The following is a 19,228-nucleotide window of genomic DNA, read 5'->3' on the forward strand; positions in this document are numbered from 1 at the left end:
TGAAGGACCAAGGACGCCCACAGGGGATATGCCAGTTCAGTGGCACTTTCCAGTTTACAAATGATCAAACTGAGGAGGTAGGCCAGGGCTTGCCAGGCAGGGCCTTTATGCTGAACTTGTTGCCTGAACTTGTGCTGGAAGAAAGGACAGTTTCATGACCAGAGGACTCAGACTAGTCACCCTAGAGACCCCACAAGCCAGGAACAAGCCAGCGTGTGGGAAAGAAATCAGTCTTTACAGAGGTGCCTGCACATAGTAGGCCCTCAAGGAATGTGTGCTAGTTCTAGCCAGGCCCTCCCTGATTGCTCTAGCTTTTGCTGATCCTATTTAGTCCAAGTCTGTGATTTCATTTCTAGAACAATAATGTGCCAGGGAACCTCTGATCAGAGTGGACTTCAGCAGAATTGTGTGCTTTCTCCCCACAGCCAGGGACCAGAGCATCAACCCCATCTTCACTCCCTGGCCCCAACACCCCTCGGCTTCCCTATGCACTGGGGCCACTTACCAGTTCCACTCCGCTCCTTGTGGGGCTGCTGGGACTCCCTGGCCCATCTGGCTCCTCGTATGTGCTGTGATCATGGTTTTCCTTCAGGAGTTACTGGCTTGTTCTGCTGTTACCTAGCTGTGAATATATGGAGGAGGTGAGCTTGCTGCTCTCCTGGATGAAGCTCTTGATGGGAGAAGAGGTTTAGGCAAGAACCTGAATATTTTTTTCTCAGCAGTGGGTCCCAGTGTCCATTTGAAAAAAAAAAAAAAAAAAAAAAAAGCACTTCTGCTGTGGAGCTGACACTGCGTGGCGCTGCAGGTGCAACCTGAGTTCCCTAGGGAAATGATGGAAGTTTCTAGAAAAGCTCAAGGTGGCAGAATTGAGCTCAACTGCATCTACTCTGTCGCACTCTGTCAACAGTCTGCGGTCTCAGCAGAGGCTGTTGTCCCTTGTTGCTATCCATGGACTCTGATTTCCTTGGCTGGACTCTTATCCAGTAATTAGCTCACTGCCTGATGTAGCCTATTACTATAGGCTTCCCCTGGTTTTGAGAACAGAAAGAATCTTTATTGCAAACTGATTGCCACGGAAGCAGAAGAAAAACTCGAATTGATGTCCCAAGTTATGAAAGCGAATGGGGTTATATAGGTTTGGGGGGCTGCGGCTGAGAACAAAGGAGTTAAATTTTACAAGCTAGAAAGTGGGTTGGGGCAAAGGAAGGTGGTTGTAGCTGGAGCCCATTGGCTGATTATGGGGCAGTCCGTACACAGTCAGATATGAGAGGCTTTGTTCAGAGAACTGGATTTCTGATTTTCTCTGGCTGGGTTCCTTGCCTCCGGGGAGTCCCCTCCTTTATATCCGCGGTCTCCCTGCTCTGCTGGCCTGAGGCTCGGCTCGAGGTGGTCACGTCTGTGAATGCTCAGGCTGGGCCTCCTGCCTCTCTGTGGGGGAAGAGGACCATTCCTTTCACCTTCAGCAAACAGCCCACCCTGCCCCTGCCTCAGTCCAGGCCTCAAGGAGGCCAAAACCCTGCCAAACACACGTGGGCCAGAGGGGGAGCCACTGGGTGCAGGACGAGGGCAGGTCTTTGTTCCACTCCCACGGGGGAGGCAGAGACCTCCAAAGCCTTCGTGGTCTTCGTGGGTCTTCTCGGATTTGATTCTGTGCCAGGAGGCCTCTCCCCTCCCTTCTTCCTAAGAGATGGCAGGTTACACCTGTTTGCACTGGAGCCGGGAGGGCAGGAGTGTCATGAGGAGGTGACTTGAGGCCAGGCTGCAGTGACGAGGAGGCCAGGTTGAGGTCTGACGTGCAGCTTATTTGCTACCGTGTGAGGGGTGCCCACCGTACGTGGATGGGAGATGAGCATGTTGGGGGGATGGCCTGGGAGGCTTTGGGACATGCCGGAGGAGAGTTCTCACATCGTGGTGTCTGCCGCCCCCTTCCAGTGCTCTCCCGAGGACTCCTGGGAGCAGAAGTCCAGCTGGCTCACTTCCACCTCGTCCTTCCTACGATTTTCCAGCCTGGGCCAGAAAGGGAGCCACCGGGTGCATGAGGAGGTGCAGAACTTCGTGCCAATCCCACAGGGGAGGCCATAGACCTCCGAGACCGTGGTCATCTCAGGCTCCTCCTGGATTTGATTCCATGTCAGGAGGCCTCTCTCCTTCCGGCTTCCTAAGAGAAGACAGAGAACAGTCAAGTCTGGGCTCTGGAGAAGGGGGCAGAAGTGGGCAGGAGGGAAACTCCGACGCCCTCTGGAGGCGCCCGGGAGAGTCAAGTGCCTTCCACCTGCCAACAGCAGCTCCTCCGCCAAGCCCAAGGCTCAGGTTCAGCCCAGCAGAACCTCATCAGGCCTTCCCTGAGCTTCTGCTGGGGCTGACACTGGAGCTGCAGGTACAGTCACAGGTGAACTGCCCTCCTGTCCTCATCTTTGGGGGTGGACCTTTCCCCGTTTTAATGCTTCTGGACTGCAGCTGCATTTTACACTTGGTGGAGAGAGGGTGGAGAGTAGATCATAAAGCAGGGGTCCCTCCACAGGCTGGGGGTGGGGGGCAAGAGGGAGCATAGAAAGCCAACAGCGGTGGCAGCTGAATCTTCGCCTTCCACATCCACAGCACTTAGAGACTCGCTTTACTCATGACCAAGCTAGAACCCTGCAAGGTGACTCTTCCTGTCTCTTCCCCTAGAAGCCTGTGGGTTTCTGGGGCATGTCACTAAGTTTAAGGGCCCCTCACAGCAGCCGCTCCCCTGTACTACCCCGTTATCACTATAAACATCGTTCACTTAAAGTTTCTCCTCCTGCCCTGCCTCAGGCCGAGGCTCCTATTGTGGACGTGGTAGTCAGTTTCCCCTCAGAGGTTTTTTTCATTTTGCTTTGTTTTGTTTTTTAGTTTTTTAATTAACTGTTTTATTTTTATATCATTGTTCATTTTTAAACAATATTTGGCTTTGTTTCACATCAGTCTTGTTACGCGTCTTTGGAGGAGGCATGTCCAGAGTATTTTTACTCTGCTGCCATCTTGCTGGACTCTTGCTCACTGGGGTTTTTTGAAAATAGGAAGGGAGAACAGGAGAGGGAGGTGGGGAGAGACAGAGCAGCAATCGCCCTGTTGTAGTTGCCACCAGCTACACTGCAAGCTCCAGAGGGGAGCTATGCCTTTTTGTTTTGTTTCTTTTTTTTTTTAATTATTTTATATGTGAGAATATTTTTTTTGTCTTGTTTTGTTTTGGTTTTTTTTTTGAAGTTTTATTTATTTATTTATACAAGCACTGGGTACAGTCAGAAACGCAGAAGGAGGGTGAGAAGATTCACCAGAGACAGAGCGGGGAACAGAACAGGCAGACTGACGAAATACACTGCTGAGGGGAGCAGCAGGTGAGACAGGAGAGGTCTGTCGCGCCATGTGGGACCCTCGCCAGTGGCCGGGGATCAAACCGGCGCTGCAGAGGCTGCAGGCAGCTTGCAGCCCAGCGTTCAACCACTGTTCCACCAGGGGAGGCCCTTGTTTTGTTTCTGATGAATTTTCTCACCTTAGGTCCTGTTTTGGGCTTAGTTGTGTCTCCCCAAAATTCATAGGTTGCTGCCCTGACTCCTCATATCTCAGAATATACCTTTGAAGGGGTGATTCACTTAAAGATAAAGTCTTTAGGTTGACCCTAATCCAACTTGTCTGGTGTCTTTTTTAAGAAGAGGCGATTCCCCCAAGAGAGAAGAGGAAGAGATACAAAGGGTACAAGAGGACACAGCTAGAAGGTCACCAGGGAAGAAGCCCCACAGGAAACCACTTTGATCTTTGACTTCTAGCCTCCAAATGATGGGACAATATATTTCAGTTATATTAGCCACTCTTTGTGGAATTTTGTGATGCCAGCTCTAGAAAATGCATGCACGTCAGACCATACCCAGACCCACCCGGGGCCCCCACAGTGTACACTGTGGCCAACCTGCCACAGTAACTGGGGCCACAAAAGCTCAAAGCTGGCCATCTCCCCAAATCAGTAGCTTGTAGAGAGAAAGTGGGTCCTACCAGGAATGGTATTGTCCAGCAGGAAGCCCAGAAATCCACCCACGAACATGCCGGTGGTCAGCAGCACCTGGATGACCTGATCCAGCTGGAGAATCCCTGGGGTGGAGACAAAGGTGACAAGAAATCCCAGGAACCAAAGATCCCACCGGCTCCACCCTGGAGTGATTACAGTCTAGATGTGTTATCACCTGTCTGGAGCTTCTCCTGGTTCTTGTTGACCCAGTTGGGAATGGCGAGGCCACAGTAGATGGAAAAGCCAAACACAAAGAGATTCCGGGATGAGTTCATGTCTACGTACTGCAGGAGAGAGGCCCCGGCGGGCACCAGGTCATCAGTGCATTTATGACACATCAGACACCCACCCCAGCACCCCCACCACTGCCAGAGGGCAGCTAGGCTCAGCGTGCATGCTCTGTGGGGCAGCCAAGCGGAGACTCCCAGCTGACCTTGGGAACACAGCAGTTTGGACAATCCGGTTCAAACTGAAGCAATTTCTATTCTGCACAGGTTTGGAAACTTCTGGTTATTTCTTTCTCCCCTTTGGGGGCCAGTAGGGGTTCTGGGGCTGAGATGACCTTCTCCTCCCTGGCCCCAGCCCTGGACCACTCATCCCAAGGCGTCACTGCTTTTCTAAGGGTGCCTCGTCTCACCTGCAGATTGGAAATCCCCACGGCAGTGATGACCCCGAACATCACCAGGAACATGCCTCCGATCACGGGGGTTGGGATGGTGGCAAACGCAGCTCCGATCTTCCCAAACATCCCCATGAGGAGCAGCACACAGCCTGCGGCCACGATCACCATCCGGCTCCCCACCTGCGGGACGCGGGGAGAGGGTGCGGGAGAGACTCAACACCAGCCATTGATTAAGGAAATATTAGACTTTATCAAAGCTATTATTATGGACTTGGTATAAACCCTGATTTCTCTTTCATCTATTTTGAGGTTTATTTAGAACATACCAAACTGAAGTGAAGCCTGTTTTATGGTCTCATACAGTATTTTTTTTTTAAGATTGATTTATTTGTTTGTTTATACAAGCACTGGGTACAGTCAGTCGCGTGGGAGGTGAGAAAATACCAGAAGAGCGGGGAGCAGAGCAGGCAGAAGGACCGAAGTACACTGCTGAAGTAGTGGCAGGAGCGCGCCATGTTCCTCCAGTAGCAGCCAGGGATCGAACCGCGCTGACAGAGGCTGCGGGCAGCTTCGCAACCCAGCGCTCAACCGCTGTGCCACCAGAGAGGCCCCTCTCATACAGTATTAACCGGTGCTATCAAGAATCTGAAAGTGTGTTTGAAAATTGATGCCACAGACCATCAATTCTGCACTGAAGTCACGAATTCCCATTTTCTGTTTTGCGTAGGTCTTTTTGAGTTGCTAAGTATTTTAGAAGCCAAAGGAAGTAGGCTTCACACCCCTTAAGATGCTATTGGATCTTGGGACCTTCCTGGTGGCACAAGGGGTTGAGCACTGCCCTGCGAAGCAATCTGCAGCCTCTGCAGCACAAGTTCGATCCCCAGCCAGCCAGGGAGCAACCCACATGGCGCAGCAGACCTCTCCTGACTCACCCGCTGCTCCCCTCAGCAGTGTGTTTCAGTCAGTCTGCCTGTTCTGTTCCCCACTCTGTCTCTGGTGACTCCTCTCACCCCCTGCACCTCTGGCCTGTACCCCAGCTCTTGTATGCATAAATAAATAAATCTTAAAAAAAAAAAAAGATGCTATTGGATCTTGAAGTAAAATCAAGGTCCTAAAAAGATTAAAAGAAAACCACCGTGCTATAAGGACCATGACCTGTAGTTCATACACTCTCCCCACAGTTCAGTGCCAGGCTTCCCCAGCTGGCACACTGCTGGCCAGTACCAGTGTCATGTGAGTCAAGGGTTACAGTGTTTGGGTGACAACTACTGTCAGGAATACAAACAACCCCAGACTTTGAGGCCTTCGATATCATCCTCAAAAGTTTGGGTTGCTGGGTCTCCCTGGTGGTGCTGGGATTAAAGTCTCAGCGCTATCAAGGCATCGCCAGCCACTGCGGCCTAAGTTCGATCCCGGGGCCAGGGAGCTGACCCACATGGCGCAGCAGACCTCTCCTGTCTCGCCGGCTGCACCCCTCAGCAGGGCAGTTCAGTAGATCCGCCTGTTCTGCTTCCCACTCTGTCTCTGGTGAATCCTCTCACCCCCCGCACCTCTGGTCTGTACCCCAGTTCTTACATGCATAAATAAAAGCAAATCCTAAAAAAAAAAGTTAGGGCTTCACTGCGCATGTCCTGGCCTGAATATCCCCTTACGAGACTGTGGTCCATGACTGTATTTTGATAGTTGTCGAACCAGTTTCTCACCATTGTGCCTGTCTACTCCCAGTCCCCGCAAGTTACTCTACCACCCTAGATGCAAAGCTGAACAGTCCTGATGGGCTGCAAGCACCAGGCCAGGCTTCACGCTACATGGCTGGTCATTTCACAGAGATTAAAATGGAATTTTTATGTCACATGCCTTTTACCCCAATTAATAATATTTTTAACAACTATTCTATTGTTAACTAAAGTCCATTCATGCAGTGAGAGAGTAGCAGATTCTGCCTTTGCCTCTTTTTCTAGTCTGAGCTTATTTATTGAATAAATATGTCTTCATCTGAAGGCATGTGGTAAGCATTTACCGCCAAAGGAACATTTTGTTTTGTCCCCAACCCAAACCATTAAGTGTGGGAACAAAGGCACGAATCTAAGCACAACAGATCAATTTGTCAGCTGCTCACGGGAGACGCTGATGGTCTGGAGGTGCAGTCATCCCCAATTCCACAACCACAGCACTTAGCATGCAACCTTGGGCCTCTTCTGCTCTCAGGTGCCTCTTCTGGCATCTGAGCTGGGAGCCTGGATCCTAAAGAAGCGACTGGAGGCCTGGGCCTTTAGCCTGATTTCCCCCAGATTGGAGCAAACCCATGGGTGAGAGCTCCTCATTGCAGTCACACCACCAAGAAGTGCCTGAAAAGTCCACGTGGGGGAGGTGACCCCAGATCAGGTTTATCTGTGCCCCACTGGTGCCTCTCTGCTTTGGAGACTGCTCTGTGTCTATGTGGCTCTTTCCTGCTCTTCCCCTTGCCTTTAAAGAACTGGAATTGTAGAACTGGAACATCAAAGAAATGCTCGTTCTATTCATTGATTATGACTTTCTGTTCTGCATGAGGTTTAATTCTTTTTAGCAGGAAGATTTGCTGCATCATTCTCTGAATGTTCTGTATGGGTCAGTGGCTCTCATATGGAAAAGCATCCCCTCGCTTGCCCCAAAGTCTATGAAACCCTAAGCAAGAATCAGGGTCCTTGGCATCACAGCACATAGGACTTGCTGTTGGGGTGAGTGCTGGCTTGGTTATTTGCTCACAGAGTTTAGCTCCCACTGAGGTCCAGAGGCCATGCTGGCTGGCCTCAATTACCCAGGAGGGACCAATCAGGGTAGAGGTGGATGGTCTGAGGCCAGAAAGACAGGATGCTCCCCAGCACACAGCAGATACACTGAGGGAGCTACAGGAATAGGCGGGGTGGGAGTGGGGGATTTGGAGGAGCAGGAACAGACTTGTGCTGGAAACCACTGCAAAGTGCACAAGAATGTGAAAAGCAACAGCATAATATTCTAAGGCATCTTAGAAAGCACCATCCTGCAGAATTGCTGACTTTATGCAGTTTTGCTGTGGAACATGGGAAGCCATAAAGAGACTGTAAGCCAGGGACTAATCTAATCAGAATTGGGTTCTAGAAAGTTCCTTGGGCAGCCAGGTGGCAGCTAGACTACAGAGAGCCTGGGGAGAGAGACTGTTAGGGATACTGTGGTGTCCAGGACAGAGATGATAAAGTTGTGGCATTGGGAATGGAGAGCAGGACAGAAAGATGAGCAGAAAAGTTGAGAAAATGAAATCTATCACAGGGGTCCAGGACAGCAGGACGTTAAGGATGATTTGGGTGAACTCACTAAGGCAAGGATTGTAGGAGGGGAAGCAAAGAAAGGGCATGTCCTGAGTCTGTAGCTTTGCCAGACTGAGTGTGAGGTGCTCTGGGGACTTGCCAGCGGAGGTGGCAGCTGACTGTTCGGGTAATGGACCCAGCTGAACTTCTCAAAGTAGGGAATTTCTTCAGTGCTCACAGAGCCACTGACGTCTGCCGGGGCCAGGACAGACTTTCTGGAATAGCCTCAACCAAAGAAGGTCCAGTCAGGTAAGCAGAGTAATAGCCACTCAAGGATGTCCACACCCAATCCCTAAACCTGTGGATATGTTACCCCATATGCAAAAAGGGCTTTGCAGATGTAAGCGAAGGACTTAGAGATGCGGCAAATCGCCTGAATTATCTAGATGGGACCAATCAGTTATCTAGATGGGACCAGTCTTTATAGCAGAGCTCTGCCCGGCTGTGGTCAGGAAACCTGACTGTGAAGAAAGTCAGCGAGAAGCAGCGTTGCTGCCTTTGAAGATGGACGGTGGACACTGTGGCGAATGAATGTGGGCAGCCTCAGGATGATGGCGAAAGCCCGGCCACAGACTCTCCCTGGAGCCTCCAGGAAGGAACACGGCCTTGCCAATACCGTCGTCTTAGCCTGGGGAGACGTGAGTCAAAATGACCTCCAGATCAGGAAAATAACAAAAGAGAGTTTGTGGGAAGTCATTTGTTCCGGCAGCAATAGAAAACTAACACAAGGTGACGGATTCAGGTGCCCGCGGGAGACTTACCCTGGTGATGCCCAGCGCTCCGACATTCTCGCTGTAGGAGGTGGTGCCATTGCCGGTCCCCCAGGCCCCGGCCAGCAGGCAGCCCAGGCCCTCGATGCCAATGCCACGGCTGATGGCGTGCTTTGGAGGGGGTGGGGCCCCCACCAGCCGGGCACAGGCATAATAATCGCCAACGGACTCCACCATGGAGGAAACCACCCCGGCGATGATCCCGAAGACCCCCGCCAGGCTGATGGTGGGGAGGCCCCACTGTCCTGAAAATGCAGTGCAGAGAGACTATTAATGCAGAGGTCGCAGGACGCGGGAACTCACTTTCTCCACCAAAGGCGCTCTGGAAAGCTGTGGCCACCGGGCAGCCAGGCGCATGTGCTGCTCTGGTCTCTCCCTTGCCACTCAAATGCGGTCCTGAGAGCTTGTTAGAAATGCAGAATCTGGGGCCTCCCCTGGTGGCGCAGGTGATTGAGCGCTGTGCTGTGAAGCTGTCCGCAGCCTCTGCAGCGCAGGTTCGATCCCGGCCAACAGGCGAGGGTCCCACATGGCGCGCAGACCTCTCCTGCCGCGCCCGCTGCTCCCCTCAGCAGTGTATTTCATCAGTCTGCCTGTTCTGTTCCCCACTCTGGCTCTGGTGAATCCTCTCACCCTCCTGTGCATCTGGTCTGTACCCCGGTTCTTGTGTAAATGAATAAATAAAAGAAAAAAAAAGAAATGCAGAATCTGGGCCTCCTTGGTGGCGCAAGGGGTTAAGCACAGCACTGTGAAGTTATCTGCAGACTCTGCAGCTTGAGTTCGATCCCTGGCCGGCCAGGGAGCTGCCCACATGGCATGACAGACTTCTCCTGTCTCGCCCCCTGCTCCCCTCAGTAGTGTGTTTCAGTAGATCTGCCTGTTCTCCCCACTCTCTCTGGTGAGTCCTGTGATCTCCCACACCTCTGGTCTGTACCCCAGTTCTTGTATTCATGAATGAATAAGACTTTAAAAAAAAAAAAAAGGGCCTCCCCAGTGGTGCAGCGGGTTAAGCGCCCCACTGTGAAGCTGTCCGCAGCACAGCTTCTGCAGCACGGGTTCAATTCCCGGCCAGCCAGGGAGCTACCCACATGGCACAGCAGACCTCTCCTGCCTCACCTGCTGCTCCCCTCAGCAGTGCTTTCAGTCCAACTGCCTGTTCTGCTCCCCGCTCTGTCTCTGGCAAGTCCTCTCACCCTCCCATGCCTCTGGCCTGTACCCCAGCTAATGTATAAATAAAAAATAAATCTTAAAAAAAGAAAAAGAAATGCAGAATCTGTGACCCAGATCTCCTGAGAGAGAACCCGCTTCTGGGGCAGTGTCTTCTTAGCCAACCGAAAGCTTTAAAAAAGTTTTCAGTTATGCCACAAAGCAAAGCAAGGAAAGGAACTGCTCTGACACAACAGTAATGTGTGGGTAACTTTCAGAAGGCAGATGATGCTCTAGGACTAGGGGGACACCAGGAGCACCAGGGGGTGACCCTTAGCAAGTACAGTGTTTCCCTTGCGGGCCATAAAAATATTCTGGAATTAGATAATGCTGCGGTACAGGCAACTTTATGAATATAATGAAAACCACTGGATTGTATGACTTGAAAAGGTGAATGTTATGCTACATGAATTACTGTGTGTGTCAACAGAGTTGTTAGAAAAAAAAAAGACTGGGCAGCATGTCCCCACCCCAGAGTGTCCACAGGCCATGGCTGGGATTCCCGCCCCACCTGTCCCCCCATCCTGGGGCAGAGCCTGCGCTAGAATCGCGGCAAAGAAGGCCGGCCACGGGGCCTCGCCCCAGGAGGGCCTGAGGTTTTATTCCGGGAGGCCCTGGCTCCACGAGGCCGGGCACTTCTCGCAGGAACCCAGTTATTTATACCCCAGCCAACAATGGTGGGGAAGGAGAGCAGAAGTGGCCCAAGGATGGCCTTGTCCTCCTCTCTCCAGAAATGTTCTTGGCCTTCTCGGTGCAGGAGCCCCTGAATGCCAGAGGACACCCAAGGGTCTGACTAGGAGGAGGAGCCCCCTCTGTCTTCTCCCCACTCCCAGGCTTATGGGTTCTGAGGGAGAAGGGAATAGGGAGGTGGGTCAGCTGGGAGGCAGGCTTGAGAGTGGGAGCCTTTGTCCTGTCACACCCAGAGGATTCTTGGGACAGCCCAATGTCTGCTGCAGGACCTTGTCCCTCCTGCCTTGGAGGAGCGCCCTGCCCCGGCAGCTCCCCATCCAGGGCCTGGACACGGCTGGTAAAGGGGCTTCTGGCAAGCAGGGGTCCCCTGCTCTCTTACCTGGGTAAGGGAAGCGGAACCAAGGGGCCTGGCTGAGGACGTCACCTTTGGCGTCGGTGCGTGCCAGGTGCCCGTATTCCGTGGGGGCCGAGGGCAGGGTGTCGGTGACCGTGAGCACGAAGCAGAGGAGCCAGGAGATGCAGAGCGCCAGCAGCACCTGCCAAGGGGAGCCACCTTTGCCACTGGGCCTCACCCCTGCAGGCTGCAGAGGGGTTGGGCAAAGGAAGGAGTTCAGGAAAGTTCTCTGAAAAGAGGAAGTCTTGGGATACCACCCTCTCCAGTGACAGCAGGGACCAGCGTGTCGGGAGATAATTAGCACATTCAGGGAAGGTGGAACGTGAACTCTGGGGAGACCAGTGTCAAAGAGAGGCAAAGGCATCTAGCTAAGTGGGTACAGCCTGGGTCAAAGGGTCACCATCTGGCGCCTTCCGCTGTTGGCAGGTCATGTGACCTGGCTTGAGCTCTGCCGCCTGTTTCTTCATCTACAGAAATGAGCCAGATTTCTTCCATGGGGTCCTCAGTCATACTGATTTCTCATCGCTGTTGGCAGGACCCCAGAAACCTGTTTGTAGCAGTGTCCCCACAGTGGATTTCAGAATCCCTGGCCTACAGTGCAATCATTCTGTGGAAGCATCATTTTTAACAATATGAAATGTAGTTTGCAGTTAAATATAGCCTGAGAACAGATCTGTGTGGCTGACAGTGACACATGCTTGACTATGAAGTGCAGATTCAGCAGTGGCGGCTCTGAGTGGGGAGGTAGCACCATCACCACCAGGGACATGCATCACCCAGGAGCCACTGTGAGGAAGGATGGACACAACCCCCTCTTGGTTTACATAATTAGAGGTAAACCTGGCTGTCTCCCCAGTTCCTTGCTATGAGATCCTCCCCGGGAGCAGGAGAAGGTTGTCCCCACTTTCTGCTCAGAGTTCTGTGACCCAGAACCAGGCTCTGCCCCAGAGACAGCATCGAGGAAGGGGCTGGGATGGGATTACACCCCTCCAACATTCAGGGAGTTTCCCCCAAACTTCTCGGTCTCCTCTGCTGAAATTAGGAAGGTCAAGGAGGAGAGGCCACTGCAGATGGGGGAGCAGGTGATTCAAGGGCCACCTGGGAGCGTGAGAGACTGTCCCCTCACTGTCCAGGTAAGTCAGCTAAACATGGAGGTGGGTGGAGATGCTTCTTACAGGGAAGACCTGAAACAGGTAGAACCTGGAGGTGTGACACTTCTTCTCTCGTCCATAAACGGGCACGGGCAGCGCGATGTTTTTCAGGTATTGAGAAAACAGCACAATGAGGAAGATGGTCCTGAAACAGAAACAAACCACACCCAACATGGCGCACTGGCGCTTGGCCCCAGTGAGGGTGCGGGAGGCTGAGCGTGTCTCTGGAACTGAGGGCAGTTGCAACTCAGGGAGGGTCCCAAGAGGGTCCTGCCCTCTTGGAAAGGGTGGGCTGTTCCTTTCAGAAGCAGTGGCTAAAAAGGTGCTGAAAAAGAAATTGCAGGCAGGGAAGTTAATATTCCTTGGGGGCAGCTACTGGGTGCATCCAGCGGTCAGCTCCAAGGCCACAGAGCCAGAGATCATCTTCTCTCTGGGTCATTCTGTGGTCTTTGTGTCATGATAGGGGCTAGGGAGGAGGAGATCGGTGAGACACTAAGCTGGTATAGTAGGAAATCTGCACACATGTTGTTCATGGCTGTCCACTCTGCATTAATTTTCCAGCCCAAGGACATGTCTGGAGGAGCACGGAGAGCCAGTGGTCTCCGATGACCAGCCTCAGCACACTGGCGCGCTTGAGGCCAGGGGTCTAGGTGAGTGAGAAGGAGCTCCAGGGGCTGGACATCATGGGCTCCTGGCAGCAGTGAAGGCCTGTCTATTGCTGAACTGTCTTTGTTCAACTCTCTATAAAAAGTCAGCTGGAAATGAAACATCAAGGCAGTTTCTTTAGGGCGTTATCTACCCATCCAACAGATGGCTGGCTGGCTGATTAAAGTGCACCTTAAAGATTCCATTCCTGTCTCTACTGGCATTTGATGGTGACAGGTGGGCCAAACTCCAGTCTTCTGGCAAACTCCAGTCTTCTAGTTACAGTCAGAATAAATGTGTCCAGTGTGGTCATCCCCAAGTCCCTTCAAAGCACTGTTTAAATGCTTAGGGTCTTTATCCACAAAGCCTTCTGGGCTCTACCCACTGGCTGCCGTCACCCCCTCTCCTCAACATGTACAGCATCTGTCATCACTGCATCCTGGTGTCATGGTCCTTGGAGCCAAGTCTTACCTCCCTCCTGCACTATATGGTGCTGGGGAGCCGGGGCCATGTCTGTGCATCCTTCCCAGGTGCTACAGGTGAGCCATCATTTGCTCAGTGAAACCTTAGTAGGCAGAGGACTGACAGCACCCACTTTTTGGGAACATTCTGTGAAGTTTTTCTAAACATTTCCTGTGAGGAACTCATTATCTGTAAGTACTAATAACATAATACATGGCAGTCATAACAAAGCATCCATAACAATTACACTGCTTTTTAAGGTCCCATAATGTTCATGACAGTATTTGCAGAGTTTGCCAATACCCAGAACTCCTAGTATTCTTATTGGATACTCTCCCACTGAAGAGAATTTAGACTGGAGCTCCCCGCCCAGAGAATACTTACAGAGCAGCAATCCCCCAGTGGATCCCAGCGTCATTGCCCGCAGAATCGAAGAGCGGCAGGGCCACCAGGGAGATGGTTGGAGCGATGGTCAAGGGGCCAATGAAACGCAGGAGGAAGCCAATGAGGCCTGAGAAACCCACTAGCATCTGGACACAGGAAGCCACCATAACGGCGCCCTGCAACTGGAGAGGGGAGTTCTCAGCTCAGCCCCGGCCACTTCTAGATCTGGCCACTAGGATTCAGGACATTCAAAGGCAAGGGAGGGACAAACCTGGACCCCAAAGGAACTGTGGGAAGGGACCACTGACTCCCCATTCTGGACTTCCAGGCACCCACTGGAAATCTTCCCTGAGCATGAAGCTTGTAAGGAAGCAGACGGCAGAATTATCATCGACCATAGCAATGATGAGTATGCTGGTGATGGTGACTGGTAACACTGGCCTCACTCAGTAATACATTGGGCATCTTGTTGCTTTATTCTTCTGTTTTCTTACTTTCTACTGTAGGAATTGAAAAACTTTTTCTATGAAAGACCAGATAGTGACCGTTTTAGGCTTTGTGGACCACATGGGCTCGGTTGAAATTTTCCAGACAAGATGTAAACAAATGAGCCTTGTCGTGTGTTGAATTACTTCACAGCCACTAAAACTTGAACTTCATTTAATTCTGACAAGTCTTGAAATATTATTCATTTGATTTTTTCCAACCATTAAAAGTGTAAAACTAGGGGCCTCCCTGGTGGTGCAAGGGTTAAGTCTCAGCACCATGAAGCTATCTGTGGCAGCCACTGCAGCATGAGTTCAATCCCCAGCCAGGGAGCTACCCACATGGTTCAGCAGACCTCTCCTCTCTCACCCGCTGCTCCCCTCAGCAGTGTATTTCAGTCAATCTGCCTGTTCTGTTCCCCACTCTGTCTCTAGTGAATCCTCTCACCTCCCTACGCCTCGCACCTCTGACCTACACCCCATCTCTTGGATGCATAAATAAAATAAATCTTTTAAAAAACCAAAATTTCTGATCTATTAACATATTTTCTTTGTCTCTGAAGAACTTCTTGAACATTTCTTGCAAGGTGGGCCCACTGGCAACAAATTCCTTCAGTTTTTTCCTGCCTCAGAAAATATTTTTCCTTCACTTATGAAGGATCATTTGGCAGGGTAGAGTTCTAGGTATGTGGTTTTCACTCCCAATGCTTTAAATGTTTCAGTCCACTCTCCTCTTGCTCTCATGGTTTCTGAGAATCAGATGCAGTTATTATCTTTGTTCCTCTGTAGGTTAGGTGTCTTACTCCTCGTCTTGTAGGACTTTTTCTTTAGCTTAGATTCTCTTTGGTGTGAACATGTTACGCCCAAATGTAGTTTTTGTTTTGTTCATTGATTGATATTTTTTTGGGGGTGGGGGTGGGGTTTGGTGATGCATTAATCCTGCTTGGTGTTACCTGAGCATCCTGGATCTGTGGTTTGGTGTCTGGCATTAATTTGGGGGGAAATCCTAGGTCATTGTTTCCAATATCCCTTGTGTTTCTTTCTCTATTTTATTTTCTGGTGTCCCCTTTATACATATTACATCATTGATAGTCACCCCACAGCCCTTGGATATTCTGGGTTGTTTTTTTTTTTTCATTTCAGTCTTTGTTCTCTGTTTTTCACTTTTCAAGGATTCTATTGATATGTCATCTAGTGCTGAGATCTGTCCTCTGCTGTGTCCAGTTTACTAATGAGCTCATCAAAGGCAGGCTTTGTTCCTCTTCCAGTGTTTTTGATCTCTAGTATTTCTTTTTGCTTCTTTCTTAGGATTTCCCTCTCTCTGCTGACACTGCCCATCTGTTCTTGCCTGTTGTCTACTTTATGTGTTACAGCCCTTACATACTAACCATAGTTATTTTAAATTCTTGGTCTGAGCACTGCAACTTCCCTTCCATGTCTTGTTCCTATGCTTTCTCTGTCTCTTCACATTGTGTTTTTTGCCTTTTGATATGCCTTGTCATTTTTCTATTAGATAACCAGACACACTTTTACTGGGTAAAAGGAACTACTGTAAATAAGTCTTCTGGAGGCCATGACCTTCCCTTTCTTATGGATCCAATAAGGTTGTTGATATTTCAGTTTAGCTTTTCACTTGTTAGGATGCAATGATTTCCAAACTCCTTACATGCAGAAACAGAAACCCCTACATTCTATTTTTATTTTTATGGAAGTTATTCTTAAATTTTTAATGCGTACTAAGAGTCCACAAAATATTTCTATCCTCCTCAAAAATAGTACAATGGCCTTAGAAAACTAATTTCTATTATCATTCTTCTGTTTTCCATGCTATAATTTTCAAATACATAGTTACAGTATCCTGGATCATTTCCTTAGATAAACTTTCAGTTCATTAATCTCTTTTTTGCTGTTTCTAAATTTGTTTAACCCACTTAACCAATTAAATGCTCTTTTACTATATATATATGTATTTTAAGATTGTATTTATTTATGCATATAAGAGCTGGGGCACAGGCCAGGGTGAGAGTATTCACTACAGAGAGAGTGGGGAACAGAACAGGTAGACTTACTGAAATACACTGTTGAGAGGCGCAGTAGGTGAGACAGGAGAGGTCTGCTGCACCATGGGGGTAGCTCCCTCGCTGGCCAGGGATCGAACTTGTGCTGCAGGGGCTGCGGATTGCTTCATAGTGTGGTGCTTAACCCCTTGTGCCACCAAGGAGGCCCTTTTCTACATATTTTGATATCTAAAGTTCTATTTAGTTCTATCTTCAAATTTTCCACTTATTTCATCTTGTCTTTTTTCTGTATTATATCTATTTCTTCTGGATTTCTTTAATTATTTTAAACATATTGATTTAATTTCCTCTTTCAAGTTGTTGTACTCTCTCTTGTTTCTGCTGATTCTCCTTCATAATACATTACTTCCTTTTGTGAAATGATGACCTTTACATATGTGAGCTCACTTTCAGGGGATTTTTTTTTCCTGTGGTAGTCTTATGAGTCTTGGAATGTGAGTATTCCTAAAGAATATAATTACATCTTTGTACAGTAAATGAAGATGCTCAGGATTTTGTGCTGCTGGCCTCTGTGGCTATCCCCTCCAGCCTTGAATGCAGGAGGCGCTTGGGAGGTAGACTTGGGGTACACATGCCTGATGGTGGACACCTGGAGTGTAGTGTGTGTATTCATAAGGCAGAGAATGGAGAAGAGTGGTAGAAAATGGCTATGAGAGGAAAAGCCTCAGCTGCAAGAAGAAGAGACTAGGAGATGATGCAAAAGGAAGCCCAGAAAGAGTAAAGATCCAGCAGGGGCCAGGAAGCCTGTCCTGCACCTGGATGCCTTACTGTAAATGGTGCAGAAAGATCATTAAAAGTGTGAAAAAGCCAGTGAGGGCTCCAGGACTTTCCTTTACCCATCTCCTGAATCGATAGAGAACCCGCCCCATGCCTTGCTGGTGCAACCATCCACTGCTGAGCAATGCAAATATTTCATTAACAGGACTTTAATTTCTCAGCTTGAGAATCCTCTCACCACACCCATAAGTATTGCAGTGGTGGAATTTTTAATTGTCATGAAAACCTATGTTCCAATACCTTCCACGGGTTCCTGGACAGAATATAAGGCTTCCTTGTTAATTTGCTAGGCTGTGGGGTTAGCATATTATGGGCCCCAAGTCACAAAAGGGAAAGTTTTTTTAAGATCCCAGTTGATCATTAAGACCTAAGCCCTTAGTCTTTGGTCCTGTATCTGGGTCTGACTCCTTATCCCATCATCCTAAGTACTGTCTTTGTGGGTACAGAGTCCATCTTGTTTCTAGAAAGTGGGGTTTCCCCTAAATTTTGAGCTCAAGTCTGCATTTGAAGATATTATGTGTACCCAGCATTTTCACACATTAATAATGTGAACAGGGTCTATGTCAGCTCATACTACCATGATTCTAGAAGGTGAAGTTCAAATTGGTCTAAGATGTTGAAGACACTGCTCTTCCTACTACTGTTTACTTTATTATTAAGACCAAATCACTCTTCACCTCTCCATTATTTCTTTTTAAGATTTATTTATTTATGCATAGAAGAACAGGGTGTAGGCCAGAGGTGGAAGGTGTGAGGATTCATCAGAGAAAGAGTAGGGAACAGAACAAATGGATCTACTGAAATACACTGCTGAGGGGAGCAGCGGGCGAGACAGGAGAGGTCTGCTGTGCCGTGTGGGTAGCTCCCTGGCCAGGGATCAAATTCAGGCCTTAGTGGTGATAGTTCTGAGACTTAACCTGTAGGCCACCAAGGAGGCCCCTCCATTATTTCTTATTTCCCAGTAAGTAATGACATTCCTCTTGGCCCTGTATTTGCGTCACTTTCATTTGTAACTAGTATTGCCCTTGTAGTTGGACTGCCGGTCACCAGTGATTTCGAGCCCTGAGTTGTGTGTGTAAAAAAACAAGATTCCATGAAACATGGAGAATCTACCTTAAGTTCCAGTATGGCAACTCAGTAAATTATACTACTTAATCAATCAATTAATAAATGAAGTTGAACTTGTAAGAACTTTTTCTTGTTCACGGCGCTGGTGAAAATCATTGGGCCAGCAGAGGGAGCTAAAATACAAGCGATAAGACCTGGGTTTGGCCTCATTGTGTTGGACAGTGGGAGGCAAAGTGAGAAAAATGGTGCAAACTAGCAAGAGTGACTCTTCCCTGGGCCCTCTGATAGAGAGCAAGAGTCGTGAAACTTTTCTGTAAAAAGCCGGATAGTAAATAATTTAGATTTTCTGGGCCACGTGCAGCTTCTGTCACACATTTTTTTTTTTTATACAATTTTTTAACTCATGACTATAGGCTGGATTTGGTGCAGGCGCCATAGCTTAAAAAATAAAATGTTTTATTTTTAATTTTCTTTCCAAATATGGCCCTTGGTTCCCCTTCACACTTGTTTCTGTACTCTGGACAGGCTGCCACGGGGTTTGAATACCTCTTTCCGCTCAGGCATAACAAACTATGCAGATTCATGTTGTATTTTTCCTATTGCAGACCTAGAACCAGCTGTTCTCCAAGACAATGCTACCTTTCTGTGAGGACGGGTATTTTGAAAGCAAAATCTGGAATCTAGGGATGCTCACGGTTACTGGGGTATCATTGCACCAAAACTTTCCAGTAAACTTTGCTAAGAAATACGTGTTTTAAAAATCACTTCAAACCTTTATACTTTTAATGTGAACTGTGGAATTTTTTAAAAAAGCCATTTTCAGTGCTAATGATTTTAGAATATAATTTACAGCACTGATTATATTTGGTCAAAATCCCTTCAGTGCTAATAATGAGAAAAAAGTGAATATTAAATAAAACAATGCATTGATAGGACATAGATTCTATATAACTATATAGTTGGAATAAAGTGTCTTCCTTTTTAAATTTTTCTCCTAATTTATATATTTTTTTCACTCTTCAATTGCCCTTCCTTGTCCCCTGGTTCCACAGTGAATAATTGTCTTATGTCTCAGCTCTGTCTGTTAAAAAATGTTTTTGCCAGTATCTTTAAGTCAGTGCTCCTTCCCCCATCTCAGAATGTTTGTTTACG

General features: G+C 48.8%; 1 protein-coding gene across 1 annotated transcript in view; it reads right to left on the reverse strand.

Moving 5' to 3' along the window:
- Positions 1 to 773: 773 nt before the first annotated feature.
- LOC119247418 (solute carrier family 23 member 1-like) overlaps positions 774 to 19,228 on the reverse strand; it is a 32,463-nt gene continuing 14,008 nt past the window's right edge. Inside the window, exons 4-11 of the mRNA XM_037513852.2 lie at positions 13,669 to 13,850; positions 12,202 to 12,322; positions 11,012 to 11,168; positions 8,731 to 8,984; positions 4,662 to 4,826; positions 4,200 to 4,308; positions 4,012 to 4,107; positions 774 to 2,158 (exon numbers count right to left, since the gene is read on the reverse strand). Coding sequence (XP_037369749.1) covers positions 1,902 to 2,158; positions 4,012 to 4,107; positions 4,200 to 4,308; positions 4,662 to 4,826; positions 8,731 to 8,984; positions 11,012 to 11,168; positions 12,202 to 12,322; positions 13,669 to 13,850 — 1,341 coding nt within the window. The 3' untranslated portion in view covers positions 774 to 1,901. The remainder of the gene's footprint in view (positions 2,159 to 4,011; positions 4,108 to 4,199; positions 4,309 to 4,661; positions 4,827 to 8,730; positions 8,985 to 11,011; positions 11,169 to 12,201; positions 12,323 to 13,668; positions 13,851 to 19,228) is intronic.

This window comes from Talpa occidentalis, unplaced genomic scaffold, assembly GCF_014898055.3.
Source record: "Talpa occidentalis isolate TD23 unplaced genomic scaffold, MPIMG_talOcc4v2.1, whole genome shotgun sequence".
Lineage (NCBI taxonomy): Eukaryota > Metazoa > Chordata > Mammalia > Eulipotyphla > Talpidae > Talpa > Talpa occidentalis.